We start from the raw sequence: 26,802 nt of genomic DNA, 5'->3' as shown, positions 1-26,802 counted from the left end.
TTCGCGCCTTGGGCCTCGCGCCTCGCACCTCGCGCCTCTGGCCTCGTGCCTCGCACCTCAGGCCTCGCGCCTCAGGCCTCAGCGCCTCGCGCCTCATGCTCCACGCCTCGGGCCTCACGTTTCGCGCCTCAGGCCTGGCGCTTCGCGCCTCGTGCCTCAGACCTCGCGCCTCGTGCCTCAGGCCTCGCGCCTCAGGCCTCACATTTCGCGCCTCAGGCCTCGGGCCTAACGCTTCGCGCCTCGGGCCTCGCACTTCGGGCCTCGCGTTTCGTGCCTGTCCGTTGTCCCGGGCCCTTTGGCGGCGGCCCACGGGGGCCGGGCCGGGGAAACGGGCCGGAGGAGGAGGAGGGACGGCTGAGAACCGTTTCAACAGCCCCAGCGCTTAGAACGCTGCTTTGCACATAGGAAGCACTTAACTTGTCAGCTGTGTGACTTTGGACAAGTCACTTCACTTCCCTGGGCCTCAGTTCCCTCATCTGTCAAATGGGGATGGAGACTGTCGAGCCCCCCGTGGGACAACCTGATCACCTTGCAACCTCCTCAGCGCTTAGAACAGTGCTTTGCACATAGTAAGCGCTTAATAAATGCCATTATTATTATTAACAAATACCAAGAGTAATGCCCAAGTAAAGGTCTTCATTTCTGAATGCTCTTTTAATCCCTCCCATTGTTCGTCCTCAGTTCCGGGCTCTGCACACAGCCACTGCTCAATGTGAGCCCGTTGGTGGGCAGGGAGTGTCTCCATCTGTTGCCGAATTGTACTTCCCAAGCGCTTAGTACAGTGCTGTGCATACAGTAAGCGCTCAATAAATACGATTGAATGAACGAGGAGGGGGGCCGCAGTCGGTGAGGGAGCGGGGAGAGAAAGGTCTCTCGGTCCGCGAAGGGGCGGGAGGAGGAGGAAGAGGAGGAGGAGGAGGCCACAGTCCATGGCGGGGCGGGGCGGGGCGGCGGGGAGGAGGAGGAAGAGGGGGCGGGTCCCGGGGGCCCGTCAGTTGGTGCGGTTGGACCTGGCGGAGCGACCATGTCCGCGCTGAGGGATTGCCAGGTACCGGCCCGCGGCCCCCTCTCTCGCTGTCGCCATCAGGGCCCCAACATACCCAGCCTCCCACATCCCCAGCTCCCCACACCCCCAGCCCCCCCCAATGCCCCAGCTCCCCACACCCCCAGCCCCCCCAATGCCCCAGCTCCCCACACCCCCAGCCCCCCAATGCCCCAACCTCTCCACACCCCCAGGCCCCCAATGCCCCAGCTCCCTACCCCAGCCCCCCAATGCCCCAACCTCTCCACACCCCCAGCCCCCCAATGCCCCAGCTCCCCACACCCCCAGCCCCCCCAATGCCCCAGCTCCCCACACCCCCAGCCCCCCAGTGCCCCCAGCTCCCCACACCCCCAGCCCCCCAATGCCCCCAGCTCCCCACACCCCCAGCCACCCACACCTTCAGCTCCCCACACCCCCAGCCCCCCAATGCCCCAGCTCCCAACACCCCCAGCCCCCAACACCCCCAGCCCCCAATGCCCAGATCCCACACCCCCAGCCCCCGAATGCCCCAGCTCCCCACACCCCCAGCCCCCCAATGCCCCCAGCTCCCCACTGCCCCATCCCCTCAAATGCCCACAGTCCCCCACACCCTCAGCTCCCCACACCCTCAGCCCCCAAATGCCCACAGTCCCCCACACCCTCAGCTCCCCACACCCCCAGCTCCACAGCCTCCCCGCCCCACAATATCCCCAGCCACTCAAATGCCCACAGTCCCCCACACCCTCAGCCCCCCACACTCCCAGCCCCCCAACGCCTCCAGCCCCCCAACACCCCCAGCCCCCGGCCCGCTCTGCTGCCCCAAGCATCCAGCGCGGGATCAGGTCGCCCCCCGAAAATGGCTGTTTTCCTTTCCTGGTGCTGCATTCTTCCCATTTCAGCCCAGCGCCGGGCCTAGTGCACCGAGCCCACACCTGGGCTTGTTAATGATGTGCATCTAGCTTTACTTCTATTTATTACGATGACTTGACACCCATCCACGTGTTTCGTTTTGTTGTCTGTCTCCCCCTTCTAGACTGTGAGCCCGTTATTGGATAGGGACCATCTCTATATGTTGGCAACTTGTACTTCCCAAGCGCTTAGTACAGTGCTGTTCACACAGTAAGTGCTCCATAAATGCAAATGAGTGAATGAACCTGGGAGTCAGAAGGACCCCGTTCCAATCCTCACCCCGACACTCGTCTGCTGGGTGACCTTATGCAAGTCATTTCACTTCTCTGTGCTTGTTTCCTCATCCGTAAAATAATCATGGCATTTGTTAAGCTTTACTGTATACCGAACGCCGTACCGATTGCTGGGGTAGACGTAACATAATCGAGTCCCACATGGGGCTCATAGTTTAAGTAAGAGGAAGAACCGGTATTAAATCCCCATTTGCAGATGAGGGAAACGAAGCACAGGGAAGTGAAGTGACTTACCCAAGGTCATACAGCGGGTACGTAGTGGAGCTGGGATTCGAACCCGGGTCCTCCAACTCCCAGGCTTGGGCTCTTTCCTCTAGGCCAAATACCTGTTCTCCTTTCCCTCAGACTGTGAGCCCCTTATGGGTCAGGGACTTTGTGTAGTGTGATTGCTTTGAATCTTCCCCAGTGCTTAACCCAGTGTTTGTTGCATAGTAAGCACTTAACATACCCCGGTTATGATCACTTATGCAATAGAGTTACAAAACAGGATCCTTGTCCGTATAATCTGGTAGAGACACCTGGGAGGGCAGCCAATGAGTGATATTTATCGAACACTTGCTTTGTGCAGAGCACTGTATGGAGGATTAAGACTGCGAGCCCCAGTGTGGGAAAGGACTATGACCCACCTGATCATCTTGTATCGACCCCAGTGCTTAATACAATGCTCAGCACATAGTAAGCGCTTAACAAAACCCACAATTTTTATGATTACTATTATTATTAAGGCTTCAACAATACTTGCCTTGTCTTGATTACCGTATCAGCCTCCTTGCTGACCCCTCTGCCTCCCGCGTCTCCCCACACCAGTCCATACTTCACTCTGCTGCCCGGATCATTTTTGTACAAGAACGTTCAATCCGTGTTCCCCCACTCCTCAAGAACCTCCAGTGTTGCCCACCCACCTCCACAGAACAGAAACAGAAACTCCTCAATCAATCAATCGTATTTATTGAGCGCTTACTGTGTGCAGAGCACTGTACTAAGCGCTTAAGCCTCACCAATGGCTTTAAAGCCCTCAATCACCTTTGTCTCTGCCAACCTCGCCTCGCTACTCTCCTACTATAACCCAGCCAGCACACTTCACTCCTCCACTGTACCACGATCTCCTAACTTGCCACCGACCGCTCGCCCACGTCCTGCCTCTGACCTGTAGTAACCCCCCCTTCATATCCAGTGCTTAGAACACTGCTTTGCACATAGTAAGCGCTTAATAAATGCCATCATTACATCCAACAATGACTCTCCCCACCTTCAAAGCCTTATTGAAGGTCCAGCTTCTCCAAGAGGCCATCCCCGACTAAGCCGTCTTTTCCTTTTCTTTCACTCCCTTCTGCATTGCCCTGACTTGCTCCTTTTATTCATTTCCCCCCTCCCAGCCCCACAGCACTTATATACATATCTGTAATTTATTTATATTCATGTTTGTCACCCCCCTCTAGACTGTAAGCTCATAGTGGTGAATATTGTTATATTGTTCTCTCCCAAGTGCTTAGTTAGTACGGTGTCTGCACACAGTAAGTGGTCCTCCCCTTCCAGACTGTAAGCTTATTTTGGGCAGCGAACCTGTCTGTTTGTTGTTGTAGTGTACTCTCCCAAGACAGTGCTTTGCACACAGTAAGCACACAATAAATACGACTGAGTGAATGAATACTCTTAATTCTTTTCAGGCTTGGAGGGAGGCCGGCCTCCCCCTGTCTACTACCAGTAATGAAGCCTGCAAGCTGTTCGATGCTACCCTGACTCAGGTATGTCACTCTTGGGGGGGAACACTCTTTTATGAGCCTCCTTTTTTTCCAGGGCTCCCCCCGGCCCCTGTCTTCCTCTCTCCCCAGATTGACCCTCAGACAGTAAGCCCCAGAGTTGTCAGGGCCTATGTGTAATCTGATTGCATTTTATCTACGATATTGTACTCTGTGTATCTTAGAGAAGCAGCGTGGCCTGGTGGTGCGATCCTGGGAGTCAGAGGACCTGCGTTCTAATCCTGACCCTGCCACTTGCCTGCTGAGTGACCATTTGAAATAATAATAATAATTTTAAAAAGCCAATAGCAAGCTCACTGTGGAAGCTAAACTAGCCCCTGCCCAACAATTGAGAATTTTCTAATGGCATTCATCAAAAACATCTTATTCCGTTCCCGCTTAATTTATTCAAATGGATTTGAAAGAAAACTACATGGATCAATCAATCAATCGTATTTATTGAGTGCTTACTGTGTGCAGAGCACTGTACTAAGCACTTGAGAAGTACAAGTTGGCAACATATAGAGACAATCAATAAATCATATTTATTGAGCACTTAATGTGTGCAGAGCATTGTACTAAGCACTTGGGAGAGTACAATGGAGATTTAGAAGTGAGAAGACAACACTGCCACAGTGAGCCTCTGGATAACTAATTAATAACGCAAATGTTAAGCATTTACTTCGAATCTTTCAACTGACAGTGAGATTTGGATTCCTTTATTCATCACTAAAATTTTGAAACTTCTATTTTGAGTCATCTGAATTTGGATTCGTTTCATTTTATTTAGGATGAATTTCCCCTCAGTTCATTACTGTTTGTGAACCCTAAATCATTTGGGATGGTACTGGGGTAGATGAAAAGGCAGAGGAGAGATAAAGTGGCGGGGAGGGGGAAGCTTTAGAAAATGAAATGTTCAGCTTAAAATCATTATTATTATCTTTAACTTTTGGGTAATTATTTGCAGACTCAAAACCTTGCTTTCCTTGGTTTATACATTAGATTTCAGAAATTTCTCAATGTTAAAAGGAAGAATTTCAGTGCCATCAACTTCCCTAACCTTGTAGCTTCTCATTACAGTACGTGAAATGGACCAATGATAAAAGCCTTGGAGGCATAGAAGGGTGTCTTTCAAAGTTAAAGGAAGCAGATCCAACTTTTAGTAAGTAACCACTTTCATGCTTGAAGGCGAAAGTAGTTTTATAAAACCAAAAGTAGTTTTACTCACCTAGGAACATTATTGGGGTGAAACATGCCTTTTTTAAAAACGGCATTTATTAAGCTGTTATTATGCTTACTTATTAAGCGGCGTGGCGTAGTGGATAGAGCAGGAGCTTAGGAGTCGGAAAGTCGTGGGTTCTAATCCCGGCTCTGCCACTTGTCTGCTGTGTGACCTTGGACAACTCACTTCATTTCTGGGCCTCTGTAAATTGGGGATGAAGACTGTGAGCCCCGCGTGGGACAACCTGATTACCTTGTACCTACTCCAGTGCTTAGAAGGGTGCTTGGCACATAGTAAGCGCTTAACACATACCACAATTATTATTATTACCTTGGACAAGTCACTTCGCTTCTCGGGGCCTCAGTTCCCTCATCTGTAAAATGGGGATTGAGACCGTGAGCCTGGTATGCGGACAGGGACTGCGCCCAGCGCGATTTGCTTGGATCCAGCCCAACGCTTAGTAATAAATAATAATAACCGTGGTATGTGTTAAGCGCTTACTACATGCCGGGCACTGTACTTGTACTGACTTGCCCGAGGTCGTGTGGCAGAGCCGGAATCGGAACGCAGGTCCTCCCGTCTCCACGGTCTATCCGCTAGGCCACACCGCTTCTCACTGGTCATTCTCAGCAGCGTGGCTCGGTGGAAAGAGCGCGGGCTTGGGAGGCAGAGGTCATGGGTTCGAATCCCACCTCCCCCACATGTCTGCTGTGTGACCTTGGGCAAGTCACTTCACTTCTCTGTGCCTCAGTTTCCTCATCTGTAAAATGGGGATTAAGACTGTGGGCCCCACGTGGGACAACCTCATCTCCTTGTGTTCCCCCCAGCGCTTAGAACAGTGCTTTGCACATAGTAAGTGCTTAACAAATACCAACATTATTATTATTATTATTATTATTATTATTCTCCCCCGCTTTCTTCAGCTATGGGCCACGTGATCGCCAACGGCCTGGAGCTGGTTGGCACCGGCAGCTCCGTGCTTCTGGACAAAGAGCTCGACCTGGCAGTGAAGACCATGCTGGATCTTGCCAACGGTCAGCCGCTGACCGAGCGGGAGCAACTGCACGTGTCCGCCGTCGACATGTTTGCCAAAGGGTGAGGGGGATAATCACTTTCGTTTTCAGCGGCGGGGGAGGCCTGTGGTTTTACACGGGCCGATCGCTGAGTCCCGGAGGGCGTGGAGTAAGCGAATTGTCATGGGATTGTCACTGGCCAAAAACCAGCACGACAGTCAGTCAATCAGTCATATTTATTGAGCGCTTACTTAATAAGCACAGTATAACAGTGGGTAGACATATTTCCTGCCCACAGCTAGAAGCAGGAGAAGCGGCATGGCCTAGTGGATAGAGCCTGGGCCTGGGTGACAGAAAGGCCTGGGTTCTAGTCCTGGCTCTGCCACGGGTCTGCTGTATGACCTTGGGCAAGTCACCACACTTCTCTGGGCCTCAGTTCCCCCATCTGTGTCCAACCCACTTTGCTTGTTTCCACCCCAGTGCTTCTGCACAGTGCATCATCATCAATCGTATTTATTGAGCGCTTACTATGTGCAGAGCACTGTATTAAGCGCTTGGGAAGTACAAATTGGCAACATATAGAGACAGTCCCTACCCAACAGTGGGCTCACAGTCTAAAAGGGGGAGAGTCTAAAAGGGGGAGGTGGCACATAGTGCATGGCACATAGTAAGCGCTTAACACATACCACAATTATTATTATGATGATGATGATCTGTAAAATGGGGATTAAGAGCCCTATGTGGGAAATGGACTATGTCCAACATAATTAGCTTGTCTCTACCCCAGCACTTAGTAAACAGTGCCTAGCACATAGTAAGTGCTAAACAGATACCATAAAACACAAATACCATAAAAAACAAATACCATACAAAAGTTTACAGTCTAGAAGGAGAGACAGACTTTAATATAAATAAAAATAAATTATGGATATGGACATAGTTGCTATGGGGCTGAGGGAGGGGTGAATAAAGGGTGCCTGCTGTGTGATCTTGGGCAAGTCACTTTACTTCTCTGTGCCTCAGTTATCTCATCTGTCAAATGGGGATTAAGACTGTCAGCCCCAAGTGCCTGGCAATAGTAAGCTCTTAAGTGCCACTATTATTATTATTGTTTATTATTATTACTAATAATAACAATAACAATAATATCATGTCCACGTTTGCCGGGCGTTAAGCCGTGAATGCCATTCTTCTCTCCAGGCGCCTTCCCAAAGCCTGCGACCTATGGGAGCAGATCTTACAGAAACACCCGACGGATATGTTGGCGCTGAAGTTTGCCCACGACACGTACTTCTACCTGGGCTACCAGCCACAGATGCGGGACTCCGTGGCCCGCGTTTATCCTTACTGGACGCCTCACATTCCCCTCAGTAGGTAGGGGCCGGCACCTCACGGTGGGGGACCCCGGGAGGGTGGGTGCTGGACGCCGAAACGGGCCCGGAGAAGCCCCCGAAGGACGAGAGAGCGGTTCATCCGACTCCGGCTTCCAGGCCGCAGTGCGGATGACTGGAAACGAGTCTTGTTCACTCCTGAGATTCGTGCCATGTTGTGGAAGAACAAGGATGGACCTGGCCAGGCTGAGTATCCTGAACTATCACCCTTGGCCCATTCAACTCCTCTGCTCTTCTTGTTCCTTTTCAGCTATGTGAAGGGCATTTATTCATTTGGACTGATGGAAACTAACTTTTATGACCAAGCGGAAGTGCTTGCCAAAGAAGTAAGTGCATTAGTAAGCAACTCTGCTTTATTAAGCTCTCCTAAGTGCTTAGTACAATGCTCTGCACGCGGTAAATGCTCACGGGAACTCCTGCAGGTAGACAGGGCAGTTCGAAGCTCCTCTGTCACTCAGGGCACCAATATTTCCTTTGCAGAGATCAGCTAGCGCTGCCGATTTGACTTCTCTCACCCTTCTTTTCAAGGGATAATAACAATAATAATAATAATAACGACATTTGTTAAGCGCTTACTATGTGCAAAGCACTGTTCTAAGTGCTGGGGGGGATACAAGGTGATCAGGTTGTCCCATCATCTGGCGCTTGGTGAATTCAGCCTTTTTTTTTTTGGCTTGCCTATCTTCCCAAGAGCCTTTGGAAATCGTGGGCAGGGATTGCCTCTCTTTATTGATGGCATTTTTGTGAAGCGCTTACTGTGTTCAAAGCACTGTTCTAAGCGCTGGGGGGGATACAAGGTGATCAGGTTGTCCCACGTGGGGCTCACAGTCTTCATCCCCATTTGACAGATGAGGTAACTGAGACTCAGCGAAGTGAAGTGACTTGCCCAAGGTCACACAGCAGACAAGTGGCAGAGGTGGGATTTGAACCCATGACCTCTGACTCCCAAGCCCGGGCTCTTTCCACTGAGCCGCGTTGCTTCTCTATTTGTTGCTGTACCGTACTTTCCAAGCGCCTAGTACAGTGCTCTGCGCACAGTAAGCGCTCAATAAATACAACTGAGTGAATGAATAAATACCATCGATTGATTAGTAGCACTTCAGGCTTTCATTTAATAGCGAAACAATGCGGGTAGCCGTCGGTAATCATTAATTCCTCTAGACGGTCAGCTCCTTGTTGGCTGGGATCGCACCTTCCAATTCTGTTATGTTGTACCTTCCCAAGCGCTCAGTGCAGTGCTCTGCACACAGTAAGTGCTCAGTAAATACCGTTGATTGATCGATTGATGTGAAAGCTTTTTTGGAACTGCTCCCTGTTGTAATCTCCCAGGCACTTAATACGTTGCTCTGCACAAAATCAGCAGCGTGATCTAATGGACTCTGGACTGTGACCCCTTTGTGGGTGGGGATTGTCTCTCTTATTGCTGTATTGTACTTTTTCAAGTGCTTAGTACAGTGCTCTGCCCACAGTAGGTGCTCAGTAAATACGATTAAATGAATGGAAAGAGCAGGGGTTTGGAAGTCAGAGGAGCTGGGCTGTAATTCCAGCTCTGCCACTTACCTGCTGTGTGACTTGAACTTAACTTCTCCGTGCCTCAGTTCCCTCATCTGCAAAATGGGGATTCAGTACCTGTTCTCCCACCTACTTATTCGTTCATTCAATCGTATTTATTGAGCGCTTACTGTGTGCAGAGCACTGTACTAAGCGCTTGAGAAAGTACAATACAGCAATAAAGAGAGACAGTCCCCTCCCACAATGGGCTCACAGTCTAGAAGGGGGGAGACAGGCGTCAAAACAAGTAAACAGGCATCAATAGCATCGATATAAATAAGGAGAATTATAGATATATACACATCATTAATATGAATAAATAGGATTATAAATATGTACAAATATATACAAGTGCTGTGGGAGGGAGTAGAGCAAAGAGATCGAGTTGGGGAGATGGGAAGGGGAGGGGGAGCAGAGGAAAAGGGAGGGCTTAGTCTGGGATTTACTTGGAGAAGTAGCATGGCTCAGTGGAAAGAATACGGGCTTGGGTGTCAGAGGTCATGGGTTCTAATTCCGCCTCTGCCGCTTGTCAACTGTGTGCCTTTGGGCAAATCATTTAACTTCTCTGTGCCTCAGTTACCTCATCTGTTAAATGGGAATGAAGATTGTGAGTCCCACATGGAACAACCTGATCACCTTGTATCCCCTCCAGTGCTTAGAACAGTGCTTCACACATAATAAGTGTTTAACAAATACCATTATTATTATTATTATTACTTAGATTGTGAGCCCCTTGTGGGACCTGATTATCTTGCGTCCCATCCCAGTACTTAGTTCAGTGCTTGGCACATTGTAAGCACTTAACAAATACCACAATTATTATTTAATCAATCAAGCAATCATATGTATTAACCACTTACTGTGGTTACTGTACTAAGGACAGTACTGTACTAAGCACTTGGAAGAGTACAATATAATAATAATGATGGCATTTATTAAGCGCTTACTATGTGCAAAGCACTGTTCTAAGCGCTAGTACAGTGCTGTGCACACAATAAGCGCTCAATAAATACGATTGATTGATTGATTGGAGAGATTACAAGGAGATCAGGTTGTCCCCCAGGGGGCCCACAGTTTTAATCCCCATTTTACAGATGAGGTAACTGAGGCCCAGAGAAGTGAAGTGACTTGCCCGAAGTCACCCAGCTGACAACTGGCAGAGCCGGGATTGGAACCCATGACCTCTGACTCCAAAGCCCGGGCTCTTTCCACTGAGCCACGCCTCTTCCCTAATATAAGAATACAAGAGAGAAGCAGTGTGGCCTAGTGGATAGAACACGAGCCTAGGAGTCAGAGGACCTGGATTCTAGTCCTGGCTCCTCCTCGTGTCTGCTGAGTCACCTCGGGTAAGTCGCTGCACTTCTCTGTGCCTCAGTTCCCTCGTTGGTAAAATGGGGATTAGGACTGTGCTCCCCATGTGTCCAACCTGATTAGCTTGTCTCTATCCCAGTGCTTAGTACAAGTGCCTCGTACATCGAAAGAGCTTAACAAATACCATTTAAAAAAAAAACTGGGCCAAAAGGCAGCTTTAACCAGCAGCAGCTGGGGGACTGAGGACACTCCGTTCCCTGGGGGCCTTCAAAACATTCTCCAGAGCTCCTATCTCGCCCCATATGACTTTCCCCTCAAAAAACATTCCAGGATTCAAGCCTTGGGAACAGGCTGTCTTGGACGGAGGCGCGAGGTCACTGTCGTGTTACGTTGACAGTATCGACCATTCATTCATTCATTCAATCGTATTTATTGAGCGCTTACTGTGTGCAGAGCACTGTACTAAGCGCTTGGGAAGTACAAGTTGGCAACATATACAGACGATCCCTACCCAACAGCGGGCTCGCCAGGTGCCAGGCGCTCTGCTGTAGGGTAGAGGAGACACAGATTTAACCCTGAGAGTCTCCTTTACCCAAGAAGGACTTGACTCGCTCCCTTGTCTAGCATTAAGCACCCAATAAACACTCAATACAAACCATGATTGACGCTATCGAAGGGGAGGATGGAGTCTAAACATCCGTTCTTCCCTGCAGCCGACCGGACGCCGAGAAAATGGGCCGGAATTCTAGTCCATAGAGCGGATCGGCTGTTTATTTGCCTTATAATAATAATCATAATAATGGTATTTGTTAAGCGCATGCTATGTGCCAAGCACTGTTCTGAGCACCGGGGGAGATACAAGGTATTCAGGCTGTCCCACGGGGGCTCACAGTCGTAATCCCCGTTTTCCAGATGAGGGAACTGAGGCCCAGGGAAGTGAAGCGACCTGCCCAAAGTCACACAGCTGACCAGTGGCCGAGCCCAGATTAGAACCGACGACCTCTGATTCCCAAGCCCGGGCTCTTTCCACTAAGCCACACTGCTTCCCTACTAACAATAATTGCGGTGTCCGTTAAGAGCTTACCGTGCGCCAAGCATTGCACTAAGCGCCAGGATAGATAGAGGATAATGGCTGAACGAGTACCATCAAAAGAAAAGCACAGGTGATTTCCGGTTATGGACGTAGCCTCAGTGGAAGTGCTCTGTGGGAGCCGAAACAGTTTGTTTCCTGCGGCTCTAGGCTCTGTCTGTCGAGCGGACGGACGCCTGGTCGGTTCACACCATCGCCCACGTCCACGAGATGAAGGCCGAGGTCGAGGCCGGCCTGGAGTTCATGCAGCGCTCTGAAAGCAACTGGAAGGTGTGTTTCGTTAAGGGGGCGTCTCAGGGCGGGAGGTTGGGGGTGTGTGGGGGGCTCTTCCCTTTATATCATTACATCCGCCCGAGCATTTATTAGACATAAGCTCCCTGAGGGCCAGAACCCCATCTTCTAACAATAATAATAATAATAATGATGATGATGATGCTATGTGCAGAGCACTGTTCTAAGCGCTGGGGAGGTTACAAGGTGATGAAGCGGTCCCTCGGGGGGCTCACAGTCTTCATCCCCATTTTACAGATGACGGAACTGAGGCCCAGAGAAGCGAAGTGACTTGCCCAAAGTCACGCAGCTGACGAGTGGTGGCGCCGGGATTTGAACCCCTGACCTCTGACTCCAAAGCCCGGGCTCTTCCCACTGAGCCACGCTGCTGCTTCTGTCGCGACGGGTGTGAAATGGCAGTTGCACGAGAAGCAGCGTGGCCCAACGGAAAGAGCCCGGGCCTGGGAGACGAGAGGCCCTGGGTTCTCACCCGCTCTCCGCCACGTGCCTGCTGGGTGACCTTGGGCAAGTCACTTCACTTCTCTGGGCCTCAGTTCTGTCATCCGTAAAATTCATTCAATTTGTTTAATTGTATTTATTGAGCACTTACTGTGTGCAGAGCACTTGGCAGAGTGCAATATAACACTAAACGGGCACATTCCCTGCCCAAGAACCTGGGCCCCCTGCGGGACAGGGACCGCGTCCAATCGGATTCACTTGGTGCTTAGTAAGTGCATAGGAAGTGCTTAACAAATGTCATTTAAATACCATTTAAAAATTTAAAAAAAGGTGGGCTTGGGAGGAGGAGAGCCTTTGAGCAGGAGAGTGAGTGGTGAGGAGAGGTTATAGATAAGATGGAGAGAGCCAGATGGAGAGAGGTCAGACCAGATATTCTCTGACGCCCTTTTTCTCCTCTCAGGACTGTGATATGCTTGCTTGCCATAACTACTGGCACTGGAGTTTGTATCTTATTGAAAAGGTAAGAGGACCCAATGTCAGTTTTTCTACGGGGACATTGGCCGAGAGACCTGAAATTCCCAAAAGATCTCGCGGAAGCTATGCTTATTCCTTCCACTACGGTATTTGAACAGGTGTATTTGTTGTAATTTCGCAGCCCTTGGTATTTTCACATCTGGGTACGGTGTTTAATGAAAACAGATCGTGGGCCAGATATTTTTAACACGCTTTAAAAATTGAAGTTCTTTTTGTCAGGCATTTTCCAAAAATGGCATGCCACACGGTTCTTTCTGAGTGTGTGGTCTGGCCCGGTGATTTGCACCTAGTAAGCATTTATTATTATTTTTTGTGGTATTTGTTAAGCTCTTACTATGTGCCAGGCACTGTTCTGAGTGCTGGGGCAGATCCAAGCTAATCAGGTTGGACAGAGTCGAACACGGTCCCCGTCCCACGTGGGGCTCACAGTCTTCATCCCTATTTTACAGATGAGGGAACTGAGGCCCAGAGAAGTTTATTATCATTTCTGTGTCTGAGTGTGTGGATAAAGCCGAGATATCCTGGTCTCCTGCTCTCTCCACGGATCCCCCAAAATGACTGTCTAATTGGTGTTCGGGGTGGAGGGATTTCACATCTGGAGTCTAGTTTGTGTTATTTATCCTTTGGATCCTAAATAGGGGAATTACTGGACTTTTTAGTCACAGGACAATCTCTGTTGGTATGAATTTGCTTAGAAGCAGCGTGGCTTGGGAGTCAGAGGCACTTGGATTCTCCTTCCAGCTCTGCCACTCTTCTGCTGTGTGACCTTGAGCAAGTCGCCTCACTTCTCTGTGCTTCAGTTCCCTCAACTGTAAAACGGGAGTGAAGACTGTGACTCTAAACGGGACAGGGACTGTGTTCAACCCAATATGCTTATATCTACCCCAGCGCTTAACTCCTCTTCAAGAGTGTAAACTCCTGAGGGCAAGACGCATGTCTGCTAACTCTCTCAGAAGCCTAGACCAGAGTTTTACATCTACCCCAGCACTCAGTGCAGTGCTCAGCACCTAATAAGAAGTGCCTAATAAATCATCATCAATCGTATTTATTGAGCGCTTACTATGTGCAGAGCACTGTACTAAGCGCTTGGGAAGTACAAATTGGCAACATATAGAGACAGTCCCTATCCAACAGTGGGCTCACAGTCTAAAAGTTGGCTCACAGTCTAAAAATGCCATTAATAAATAATGGCATTAATAAATGCCATCTAATAAATGCCATTATTATCGTTATTGTTGTTGCTATTGATTTTTGGTACACTCAATAACTCCATTTTAAATTAGAACTGAATCACGTTTTTTATTCGTTGTTTTGCTTTTTTTTCCAAGGGTGAATACGAGGCTGCGTTGACAATTTATGATAATCACGTACGTTTGTCTCCCTTTTTTGGCTCTCCTGTTGAATTTGCCGTTCCCTTCTGGAAAGCAGCGTGGCTCAGTGGAAAGAGCCCGGGCTTTGGAGTCAGAGGTCATGGGTTTGAATCCCAGCTCTGCCAACTGTCAGCTGTGTGACTTTGGGCAAGTCACTTCACTTCTCTGGGCCTCAGTTCCCTCATCTGTAAAATGGGGATTAAGACTGTGAGCCCCCCGTGGGACAACTTCATCACCTTGTAACTTCCCCAGCGCTTAGAACAGTGCTTTGCACATAGTAAGCGCTTAATAAATGGTATCATTATTATTATTCTGTATTAATTACCTTTTTTAAGGTAATTAATTAAATTAATTAATTAAGGTAAGGAACTTGCCTTCCATTCTGTACTCATTACCTAATTAATTGCCTTTAGAGATAATGTCGTAGCCATGCAATAGAATTTTCTTGGGTGACCATTAGCAGGCAGTGTCAATTTAAGCGAAAGTTATTTGTAATGTAATACATTTTTCAAAAAAAACAATATTTTATGGTATTTAAGTGCTTATTGTGTGCCAGACACTGTATTAAGTGCTGGGGTAGAGACAAGCTAATCAGGTTAGTATCCTACATGGGGCTCACAGTCTTAATCACAGTCTTAGAGAGGCAGCATGGCTCAGTGGAAACAGCCCGGGCTTTGGAATCAGAGGTCATGGGTTCAAATTCCGGCTCTGCCAGTTGCCAGCTGTGTGACTTTGGGCAAGTCACTTCACTTCTCTGTGCCCCAGTTCCCTCATCTGTAAAATGGGGATGAAGACTGTGACCCCCACCGTGGGACAACTTGATCAACTTGTAACTTCCCCAGCGCTTAGAAGGGTGCTTTGCACATAGTAAGCACTTAATAAATGCTATTATTATTATTAATCCCTATTTTCGATGAGGTAACTGAGTCATTCGATCATATTTCTTGAGCGCCTACTGTTTGCAGAGCACTGTACTAAGCGATTGGGAGAGCACGTTATATAACTGTATTATAATAGTCCCAGAGAATCAGTCAATCAATCGTATTTATTGAGCGCTTACTGTGCGCAGAGCACTGTACTAAGTGCTTGGGAAGTACAAGTTGGCAACATATAGAGACAGTCCCTGCCCAACAGTGGGCTCACAGTCTAAAAGGGGGAGACAGAGAACAAAACCAAACATACTAACAAAATGAAATAAATAGAATAGATATGTACAAGTAAAATAAATAAATAGAGTAATAAATACGTTCAAACATATATCCATATATACAGGTGCTGTGGGGAAGGGAAGGAAGTAAGATGGGGGGATGGAGAGGGGAACGAGGGGGAGAGGAAGGAAGTGAAGTGACTTGCCCAGGGTCACACAGCAGACAAGTGGCAGAGCGGAATTAGAACTCGTGACCTGCTGACTCTCAGGCCCGGACTCTAGCCACTAGACCATGGTGCTAAAGTGGGGAGGGAGGGCTGATTGTTTGGCTTTTAGACTAGGTGATTTGCCCCATTTCTACCCAGTTTGGAATTCAGAGGGGACAGGATGAGGAGGGAGAAGCAGCATGGTGTAGAGGATAGAGCCTGGGCCGTGGAATCAGAATAATCATAATGGCATTTGTTAAGTGCTTACTACGTGCCGAGCACTGTTCTAAGCGCTGGGGTAGATCCAAGTTAATCAGGCGTCCATCGTGGGGCCTCACAGTCTTAATCCCCATTTTACAGACGAGGTCACTGAGGCACAGGGAAGTTAAGTGACTTGCCCAAAGTCACATAGCTGACAAGGGGCAGAGCCGGGATTAGAACCCATCATCCATCGTATTTATTGAGCGCTTACTACATGCAGAGCACTGTACTAAGCGCTTGGGAAGTACAGATTGGCAACGTATAGAGACGGTCCCTACCCAACAGCGGGCTCACAGTCTAAAAGGGGGAGACAGAGAACAAAACCAAACATACTAACAAAATGACTCCCAAGCTCGTGCTCTTTCCACTAAGCCACGCTGTCATGGGTTCTAATCCCGGCTCCGCCACCAGTCTGCTGTGTGACCTTGGGCAAATCACTTCATTTCTGAGCCTCAGTGACCTCATCTGTCAAATGGGGATTGAGACCGTGAGCCCCACGTGGGACAGGGACTTGTGTCCAACCTGATTTGCTTCTATCCACCCCAGTGCTTAGTACAGTGCTTGGCACATAGTAAGCACTTAACAAATACCACAGTTGTTATTATTAGGGAGAAGGGATAAAAGGGGTTTGAAAGACCCCGGGGGCGTCCGCGCCCTTTAACCCTGGATGCCCCCCAACCGTGAAATTTCTCCTTTCAGATTGCCCCCAGCCTCTTGTCGAGCGGGGCGATGCTTGACATGGTGGACAGCTGTTCCATGCTCTACCGGCTCCAAATGGAAGGTGAGCTTCTGTTCCTTCTTTCTCAGAACAGTCCGTTGTAATCACCTGCCAGGTGACCTTGGGCCAGTCACTTCGTGTCTCCAGGCCTCGGTTTTCTCGTCCGTGAAATGGGGGCTCAATACCCGTTCTCCCTCAGTTTTAGACCGTGAGCCCCATGTGGGACTGTCTGACCCGATTAGCTTGTAGAAGCAGCGTGGCTCAGTGGAAAGAGCCCGGGCTTTGGAGTCAGAGGTCGTGGGTTCAAGTCCCGGCTCCGCCACTTGTCAGCTGTGTGACTTTGGGCAACTCACTTCACTTCTCAGTTCCCTCATCTGTAAAATGGCGATTAAGACTGTGAGCCCCCGTGGGACAACCTCTTCACCTTGTAACATCCCCAGCGCTTAGGAAAGGGCTTTGCACATAGTCAGTGCTTTATAAATGCCATCATTATTATTATTGTTATCCCAGCGCTTAATGCAGTGCTAGTCACCTCACCTGCGCTTAACAAATACCACGATATTATTATTATTGTATTTTTATGGTATTTAAGTGCTCACTATGAGCCAGGCACTGTACTAATCGATGGGGTAGATACAACCTAATCAGGTGGAACACGGTGCCTGTCCCACACGGGGCTCACAGTGCTAAATCCCCATTTTACAGACGAGGAAACTGAGACATGGTGAAGTGGCCCTGCCCAAGGTCACCCAGCAGACGACTTGTGCTTCCCAAGCGCTTAGTACAGTGCTCTGCACACAGTAAGCGCTCAATAAATACGATTGAATGAATGAATGAGTGGCGGAGATGGGATTAGAACCCAGGCCCTGGCTCTATCCATTAGGCAATAATTATAATAATGATGGCATTTGTTAAGCGAAGCACTGTTCTAAGAGCTGGGGAGGATACAAGGTGATCAGGTTGTCCCTCGTGGGGCTCACCGTCTTAATCCCCATTTTACAGATGAGGGAACTGAGGTCCAGAGAAGTCCCAAAGTCACCCAGCTGACAAGTGGCGGAGCCGGAATTAGAACCCACGACCTCCGGCTCCCAAGCCCGGGCTCTTCCCACTGAGCCACGCTCTTCTCTGCTGCTTCTCATTACGTTTCTGATTACTGCACCTGTATATATGTATATATGTTTGTACATATTTATTACTCTATTTATTTATTTATTTTACTTGTACATATCTAGTCTATTTTGTTTTGTTGGTATGTTTGGTTTTGTTCTCTGTCTCCCCCTTTTAGACTGTGAGCCCGCTGTTGGGTAGGGGCTGTCTCTGTGTCTCTATGTGTTGCCAATTTGTATTTCCCAAGCGCTTAGTCCAGTGCTCTGCACATAGTAAGCGCTCAATAAATACGATTGATGATGATGATGATGATGATGATTATAGTTCTGAGTGGGTATTTAGCCAAAATCTAACCAGGGGGAGGTTTAACACATTTCAGAAACCCCCTCCCAGGGGAGTACAGCTGGGGTTTTTCCATTTCTGTTGTCCCTCCCGCTTTTCCAGGGGTCCCGGTCGGCGGGAGATGGGAAGACGTGCTGAAGATTACAAAGCAGCATTCCAGAGATCACATTCTTCTGTTCAATGACGCTCACTTGCTGATGTCCTTCCTCGGAGCCAAAGACCACGAAACCACCAGTGAGCTTCTAGCCACCCTTCAGGATGTGAGCAAGTAAGGAAGACGTCGTCATCGTCACTAGTATTTATTGAGCGCTCGCCGTGTCCAAGGCACTTGGGAGAGGACAACAGTTGGGTAGACAACCAATCGGTTGTATTTATTGAGCACTTACTGTTCTAAGCGTTCGGGAGGGTACACTACAACGGGGTTGGTAGGCAAGCAGCCGGTGTTGCTCATTGATCACTTACAGGGCGCAGAGCACTGTAATGAGCGCTGGGTTAGATACGAGATCATCAGGTCCCACATAGGCTCACAGTCTAAGTAAGAAGGAGCACAGGTATTCAATCGCCATTTTGCAGCTGAGGAAACTGAGGCTCGGAGACGTGAAGTGACTTACCCAAGGTCACACAGCAGACAAGTGGAGGAGGCAGAATTAGAACCCGGGCTCTTTCCGCTAGGCCACGCTGCTTCTCATGGCTTTGTGATGATTTACTCATAGTCAGTTTCCTATAAGCAATGCTTTATTTCACGGTGTGATGTTTGAGGCGACTAGGAGAGGAACTAAGTACAGTTCAAGCGCTTAGTACAGTGCTCTGCACACAGTAAGCGCCCGATAAATACGATTGAATGAATGAACGAACTGAGCGTGCTCACAGGAGCTAACTAATCATCCTCACAGGGGGAAGCGAAGCAGGTTCATTCCAATTGATCTGGCCATGGGTCAGTGGAGCAAGTAGTATTTACTGAGTTCCTACTATGAGGCAAGTAGTAATTATGGTATTTGTTAATTATGGTATTTGTTAAGTGCCTATTCTGTGCCAAGCGCTGGTCTAAGCACTGGGCACTGTTCTAAGCGCTGGATACTAAGCACCTGGGAGAGTGCTACCTTAATTAATTATGATACTTGTTTGTACTCTATCTATTTTACTTGTACATATCTATTCTATTTATTTTATTTTGTTAGTCTGTTTGGTTTTGTTCTCTGTCTCCCCCATTTAGACTGTGAGCCCACTGTTGGGTAGGGACTGTCTCTATATGTTGCCAATTTGTACTTCCCAAGCGCTTAGTACAGTGCTCTGCACACAGTAAGCGCTCAATAAATACGATTGATGATGATGATGATGATCTTACTATGTGCCAAGCACTGTTCTAAGCAATGGGGTAGATACAAGTTAATCAGTTTGGATATAGTCCCCGTCCCTCATGGAGCTCACAGGTGAACTAGGAGGGAGTAGGATTTAATCTCTATTTGACAGATGAGGTAACTGAGGCCCCGAGAAGTGAAGTGACTCACCCAAGTTCACACAGCAGACGTGTGAGAAGCAGTGTGGCTCATTGGAAAGCCCGGGCTTTGGAGTCAGAGGTCATCGGTTCAAATCCCGGCTCCGCCAATTGTCAGCTGTGTGACTTTGGGCAAGTCACTTAATCAATCAATCATATTTATTGAGTGCTTACTGTGTGCAGAGCACTGTACTAAGCGCTTGGGAAGTACAAGTTGGCAACATATAGAGACAGTCCCTACCCAACAGTGGGCTCACAGTCTAAAAGGGGGAGACAGAGAACAAAACCAAACATACTAACAAAATGAAATAAATAGAATAGATATGTACAGGTAAAATTGATTAATAAATGAATAGAGTAATAAATATGTACAAACATATATACATATATACAGGTGCTGTGGGGAAGGGAAGGAGGTAAGATGGGGGGATGGACGAGGGGGAGAGGAAGGAAGGGGCTCAGTCTGGGAAGGCCTCCTGGAGGAGGTCTTAACTTCTCTGGGCTTCAGTTCCCTCATCTGTAAAATGAGGATTAAGACTGTGAGCCCCAAGTGGGGCAACTTGATCACCTTGTATCCTCCCCAGCGCTTAGAACAGTGCTCTGCACATAGTAAGCGCTTAACAAATGCGATTATTATTATGTGGCGGAGCCTGGAATGAGAACCCAGGCCCTCTGATCCCAAGCCAGGGCTCTTTCCTTTTAGACTGTGAGCCCACTGTTGGGTAGGGACCGCCTCTATATGTTGCCAACTTGTACTTCCCAAGCGCTTAGTAGAGTGCTCTGCACACAGTAAGCGCTCAATAAATACGATTGATTGATTGATTTCCACTCTTCATTCATTGTCACATTTATTGAGCGCCTACTGGGTGCAAAGCACAGAGTACTTACACTTGTACTTAGTACTTTCATTCATTCGATCATATTTATTTAGCGCTTACGGTGTGCAGAGCATTGTACTAAGCGCTTGGAAAATACAGTTCAGCGACAGATAGAGACAATCCCTACCCAACAACGGGCTTACAGTCTAGTACTTACTGTAGTAAGCGCTCAGGAGAGGACAGTATAACAATGAGCAGACACATCCCCTGCCCACAAGGAGCTTACAGTCTAGACTCCGGTCTCCCGGGCCCCGCTGCTTCTCCCTGATCAGCTCCTTCGCCCAGGGGGGTAATCTCCTTCCTTTCTCGTTGGCAGCTCTCCCGGTGAAAACAGTCAGCACCTTCTGGCTCGGGGGGTGGGTCTGCCCCTCTGTCACGCCATGGTGGCATTTGAGAACGGGGACCACGACAGGGCGTTGGAGCTGCTGCTCCCCATCCGCTACCAGATCGTTCAGCTTGGGGGAAGCAATGCTCAGGTGAGACGGGATTTTGGTTTTTGTTTCCTACCGTACTCGTTAAAGCGCTTTCTACGTGTCCGGCCCTGCGCTGAGCACTGGGGTAGGTCCAAGCTAATCAGGCAGGACACCTCGTCCCTGTCATCATCATCATCATCAGTGGTATTTATGGAGCGCTTACTGTGTGCAGAGCACTGTACTAAGCGCTTGGGAAGCACAAGGTGGCAACATATAGAGTCCCTACCCAACAGTGGGCTCACAGTCTAGCCACCCCGCAGGGCTTCTCCCCAAGTGTCCCCTTGTCTGCCCCAGTCCCCTCGCCTAGGACAAATGTGGGGGTCCGTTGTGGCCCTGAGCACACGGGCCAGGACCACCACGTGGCCCCCAACCCATCCCTCCGCTGCCCTCTTTTTTACGGTATTTATTAAGCACTCACTATGTGCCAATCAATCGTATTTATTGAGCGCTTACTGTGTGCAGAGCACTGTACTAAGCGCTTGGGAAGTCCAAGTTGGCAACATATAGAGACAGTCCCTACCCAACAGTGGGCTCACAGTCTAAAAGGGGGAGCCTGTACTAAGCACTGAGGTAGACACAAGCTAATCAGGTTGGATGCAGACCCTGTCCCCATTTCACCGAGGAGGGAAATGGGGCCCAGAGAATAATAATTTTAATTATAATTAAAATAATCATTTTAGACTGTGAGCCCACTGTTGGGTAGGGACTGTCTCCATGTGTTGCCAACTTGGACTTCCCACTTCCCAAGGGCTTAGTACAGTGCTGTGCACACAGTAAGCTGTCCCACCTGACTCACAGTCATGATCCCCATTTTGCAGATGAGGCCCAGAGAAGTGAACTGACTTGCCTGAGGTCACACAGCAGACAAGTGGAAGAGCCGGAATTAGAACCCAGGTCCTTCTGACTCCCAGGACCCCGCTCTATCCACTAGGCCACACTGTTTCCCGCCACCGGTTGTCCGTGTCCCCGCGCTAGACTGGAAGCCCCTTGTGAGCCCACTGTTGGGTAGGGACCATCTCTATATGTTGCCAACTCGTACTTCCCAAGCGCTTAGTACAGTGCTCTGCACACAGTAAGCGCTCAATAAATACGATTGAATGAATGAATGAATGTGGGCAGGGAAACACCTCGACCGACTCTATTGTAGAAGACTCTATTGCATTGTGTGTAAGAGAAGCAGCGTGGCTCAGTAGAAAGAGCTTGGGCTTTGGAGTCAGAGGTCATGAGTTCGAATCCCGGCTCCACCAACTGTCAGCTGTGTGACTTCATCATCATCAATCGTATTTATTGAGCGCTTACTATGTGCAGAGCACTGTACTAAGCGCTTGGGAAGTACAAATTGGCAACATATGGAGACGGTCCCTACCCAACAGGCAAGTCACTTCACTTCTCTGGGCCTCAGTTACCTCATCTGTAAAATGGGGATGAAGACTGTGAGCCCCTTGTGGGACAACCTGATCACCTTGTATCTACCCCCAGCGCTTAGAACAGTGCTTTGCACATAGTAAGCACTTAATAATGCCATTATTATTATTACTGTATTGTCCTGTCCTAAGCGCTTAGTTCAGGGCTCTGCACGTGGTAGGTGTTCAATAAGCACCACTGATTGATGGATTTACCGAGCAACTACTAAGTGCTTGGGCAAGAGCAGCAGAGTCAGCAGACACGACCCCAACCCCAAAGGAGCCTGCTTTTCTTTGGCGGCTGTAAAACGGAATTTTCTTCCGACCTTTTAACACCTCGATCTACCTGTGGGAGTGTGGGCGCGCGTCTGTGTGCTTTCGCGTTCCTGGATTTGGAATTTTTGCCGGCCCCGGCTGGGCGGTACTGATTTGGGGGGTTTTAATCTTTCAGAGAGACGTCTTCAATCAGCTACTGGTCCACGCCGCCCTAAACAGTGAGGCGCCGTCCTCTCGGAATTTGGCTCGGTGAGTACCCGGGGTGAGGGCGTGTGGCTTTCTTTGCTTATGGAGCGGTCCTGCCACTGCTGGAGGTCATCATCATCGCCATCAATCGTATTTATTGAGCGCTTACTATGTGCAGAGCACTGTACTAAGCGCTTGGGAAGTACAAATTGGCGACATATAGAGACAGTCCCTACCCAACAGTGGGCTCACAGTCTAAAAGGTGGGCTCACAGTCTAAAAGGCTGGTCACAGCCGGGTTTTTACCACGCGGCCCCTCTCCCTTCTCGGCGGAAAATCATCTTGCAGCTGAGACCCACGCGTTTCTTTATATAAACAGAAATATATAAAATATATATATTTAGAAATATATAGAAATATATAGAAATATATGTTTTAGACTGTGAGCCCACTGTTGGGTAGGGACTGTCTCTATATGTTGCCAGTTTGTACTTCCCAAGCGCTTAGTACAGTGCTCTGCACATAGTAAGCGCTCAATCAATACGATTGATGATGATATAATAGAAATATATAAATACACATGTAAGCATTTAGTACAGCGCTTTGCACATCGTAAGTGCTCGATAAATATGATTGAATGAATGTATGTATATATAAATATAATCCTGACGGTACTTGTTAAGCGCTTACCGTGTGCTAAGCCCTGTTAGAAGCACGAGCTAATCAGGTTGGACGTAGTCCTTGTCCGACATGGGGCACACGGTCTTAATCCCCATTTTACGGATGAGGGAACTGAGGCCCAGAGAAGTGAAGACACTTGCCCAAGGTCAGACAGCGGACAAGTGGTGGAGCTGGGATTAGAAAGCATGGCCTTCTAAATCCCGGACCCGGGCTCTATCCACCAGGTCACGCTGCTTCTCGTTCTCCCTCCCCCTTAGCCTGGAAGCCCTGTGTAGTCAGTCGGTCAATCATATTTATTGAGCACTTCCCATGTGCCGAGCAGTGTACTGAGCGCTTGGGAGAGTACACTACAACAATAAACAGATACATTCCCTGCCCACAACGAGTTTACGGTCTGTGACATATGACAGATATGGACAGAAATGCTGTGTAGGGCGGAGGCTGTGGCCCTCCTGGTTATGATGATGATGGCATTTATTAAGCACTTACTATGTGCAAAGCACTGTTCTAAGTGCAGGGGAGGTTACAAGGTGATCAGGTTGTCCCACGGGGGGGCTCACAGTCTTCACCCCCATTTTACAGATGAGGTAACTGAGGCACAGAGAACTTGCCCAAAGTCACACAGCTGACAATTGGCGGAGCCGGGATTTAAACCCATGACCTCTGACTCCAAAGCCCGGGCTCTTTCCACCGAGCCACGCTGCTTCTCATAGACTTAGCTAAAGGTTACTTGAAAAGCAAGCACAATCCGATTTAAAGGGATTAATAATAATAGTAGCAATGACAGTGATAGGATTTGTTAATTAATTAACACGCCGCGCACTGGAGTTGAAACGATACAATCAGATCAGACGCAATCCCTGCCTGACATGGGGCTCGCAGTTTGAAGTGGGAGCCACATTGCTTCTACCGTACTTTCCCAAGTGTGTTCCACCGAGTCCTCAATAAATACAATTTAGTATTTCTTAAATTTTGGCATTAATTCTATGCTCAGATCTGGAGCTTGCGCTTGTACTTCCCAAGCTCTTAGTACAGTGCCCTGCACACAGTAAGCGCTCAATAAATACGATTGATTGACTGATTGATCTGGAGCCCACCCAGGGCTTAGCCCACTTTTAACAAATGGCATTTTCACTCCCGGGATCATCACCGGTCAATCCGTGATGGGGCCCGAGCCCCGTCCAACGCGCTTTAGACGAGGAGACCTAACAAAGCCTCCCTCCTCCAGGAGCCTGTTGGTGGAGCGGGACGCGCTGAGGCGGAACTCGCCGCTGACGGAGCGGCTCCTCCGGAAGGCAGGGGCGGCCCACCTCCGCGAGTAGGTGCTCGGCCAGCTGGACGACTGTCTGGACGCTCATGTCCTGTGCCTCCCCACCGCCCTAATGCCACCCGCCGGCACCACCCGGGCGGAGAGGCCCCGGCCTGCTCCCGGGGCGCCAGTGGATCCCCCCGCCCATAGCACTCCTTCATCATCATCATCATCATCATCAATCGTATTTATTGAGCACTTACTGTGTGCAGAGCACTGTACTAAGCGCTTGGGAAGTACAAATTGGCAACATATAGAGACAGTCCCTACCCAACAGTGGGCTCACAGTCTAAAAGGGGGAGACAGAGAACAAAACCAAACGTACTAACAAAATAAAATAAATAGGATAGGTATGTACAAGTAAAATAAATAAATAAATAAATAGAGTAATAAATATGTACAAACATATATACATATATACAGGTGATATACATATATACAGGTGATATCATCATCATCATCAATCGTATTTATTGAGCGCTTACTGTGTGCAGAGCACTGTACTGAGCGCTTGGGAAGTACAAATTGGCAACATCTAGAGACAGTCCCTACCCAACAGTGGGCTCACAGTCTAAAAGGGGGAGACAGAGAACAAAACCAAACATACTAACAAAATAAAATAAATAGGATAGATATGTACAAGTAAAATAAATAAATAAATAGAGTAATAAATATGTACAAACATATATACATATATGCAGATGATATACATATATACAGGTGATATACATATATACAGGTGATATATATAGATATCTATCTATCTATCTATATATAGATAGATATCTATATATATCACCCAGATCCAGCATGGCTCAGTGGAAAGAGCATGGGCTTTGGAGTCAGAGGTCATGGGTTTGAATTCCGGCTTTGTCTCAGGTCTGCTGTGTGAACTTGGGCTTCTCTAGCCTCAGTTACCTGAATGAATATATGTTTGTACATACTTATTACTCTATTCTTTTAGACTGTGAGCCCACTGTTGGGTAGGGACTGTCTCTATATGTTGCCAATTTGTACTTCCCAAGTGCTTAGTACAGTGCTCTGCACATAGTAAGCGCTCAATAAATACGATTGATGATGATGATATATATATGTGTGTGTATATATATATACAGGTTCCTTCATTTGGGAACCTCCCCCCCATCCCTGATGGTCATCCCGGGGACCCCTCCCTACCCCCTACCCCCTCCTGAAGAGGGTCTACCAGCAGGCCCCCTCAGAGGGCTTTCCCTTGGACCTTTTCTTCTTTTAATCTGAATCCTAGAGCCGCACCGGTGGTTTTGATTGTAGAACTCGATTCTCACACTGGCTGCCTCGGAGGTGGTTTGGGACTCCATTATTCATTCATTCTTTCACCTGCTTTTCTTGAGCACTTACCGTGCACAGAGCACCGCACTAAGCGCTTGGGAAAGTACAGTAAGCAGCGACAATCATCATCATCATCAATCGTATTTATTGAGTGCTTACTATGTGCAGAGCACTGTACTAAGCGCTTGGGAAGTACAAATTGGCAATCCCTGCCCGCAACAAGTCCAGGCTACCACCTTCTGGTTCGTAGAGCGGGGGTATTTTAGAGCAGAGGTGGGCGGCTATCCCGAACCCCAGAGGGCTACTGGGTAGGTCTGAATGTAGTTGAAATCTATTTCTAGACATTTTACAAACGATTCTCTCTAGTCTCTTTGTTAAATATGTGCTTTTGCTAATGCAGTCCTGAAGGAAACCAAATAGCGTCCCGTCTCCTTGAATACATCTCCTTGAGTACAGTGCTCTGCACACAGGAAGCGCTCAATAAATACGATTGATGATGATGATACATACGATGTCCTGAGCCTTCCCTGTGGTCAATCTCATCCTGTAGATTGGGGATCCGAATGTATCGGGGGGCGGTAATGGGGCCATCATCAAAACTGCGAGGCGGGGTGCCTCTTTGGGGGTCACAGAAGCCTCGAGTTGGAAGGGACAGTGAGAAGTCATCAGGTCTAGTCCACTGCCTCCAGCCCATCCAGCGCAAATCATCATCATCAATCGTATTTATTGAGCGCTTACTATGTGCAGAGCACTGTACTAAGCGCTTGGGAAGTACAAATTGGCAACATATAGAGACAGTCCCTACCCAACAGTGGGCTCACAGTCTAAAATATGTACTCT

The 26,802-nt window shown here is 48.5% G+C and overlaps 1 protein-coding gene across 1 annotated transcript; it reads left to right on the top strand.

Annotated features, from left to right (window-relative positions):
* Window positions 1-990: 990 nt before the first annotated feature.
* Window positions 991-24,859, top strand: TTC38 (tetratricopeptide repeat domain 38). The gene is made up of 14 exons (XM_038756481.1): window positions 991-1,048; window positions 3,891-3,968; window positions 5,043-5,124; window positions 6,108-6,279; window positions 7,398-7,571; window positions 7,839-7,914; window positions 11,691-11,810; window positions 12,730-12,789; window positions 14,132-14,170; window positions 16,487-16,568; window positions 18,057-18,222; window positions 20,644-20,803; window positions 22,655-22,728; window positions 24,574-24,859. The coding sequence occupies exons 1-14, from the start codon at window positions 1,025-1,027 to the stop codon at window positions 24,665-24,667; spliced, it is 1,401 nt and encodes a 466-aa protein (XP_038612409.1). The 5' UTR covers window positions 991-1,024; the 3' UTR covers window positions 24,668-24,859.
* The last annotated feature ends 1,943 nt before the right edge of the window (window positions 24,860-26,802 follow it).

Source organism: Tachyglossus aculeatus, chromosome 14 (assembly GCF_015852505.1).
Source record: "Tachyglossus aculeatus isolate mTacAcu1 chromosome 14, mTacAcu1.pri, whole genome shotgun sequence".
In the NCBI taxonomy this organism is placed as follows: Eukaryota; Metazoa; Chordata; class Mammalia; order Monotremata; family Tachyglossidae; genus Tachyglossus; species Tachyglossus aculeatus.
The sequence above is the reverse complement of the archived record's forward strand: the minus strand, read 5'-3'. Positions and strand labels throughout refer to the sequence as shown.

Excerpts from the sequence above, each read along its gene's own strand:
- TTC38 (XM_038756481.1), top strand. The coding sequence starts at position 1,025 with ATGTCCGCGCTGAGGGATTGCCAG. Across the intron at positions 5,125-6,107 it reads GGAAGCAGATCCAACTTTTA|CTATGGGCCACGTGATCGCC; the intron begins GTAAGTAACCAC and ends CGCTTTCTTCAG. Across the intron at positions 22,729-24,573 it reads TCCTCTCGGAATTTGGCTCG|GAGCCTGTTGGTGGAGCGGG; the intron begins GTGAGTACCCGG and ends TCCCTCCTCCAG.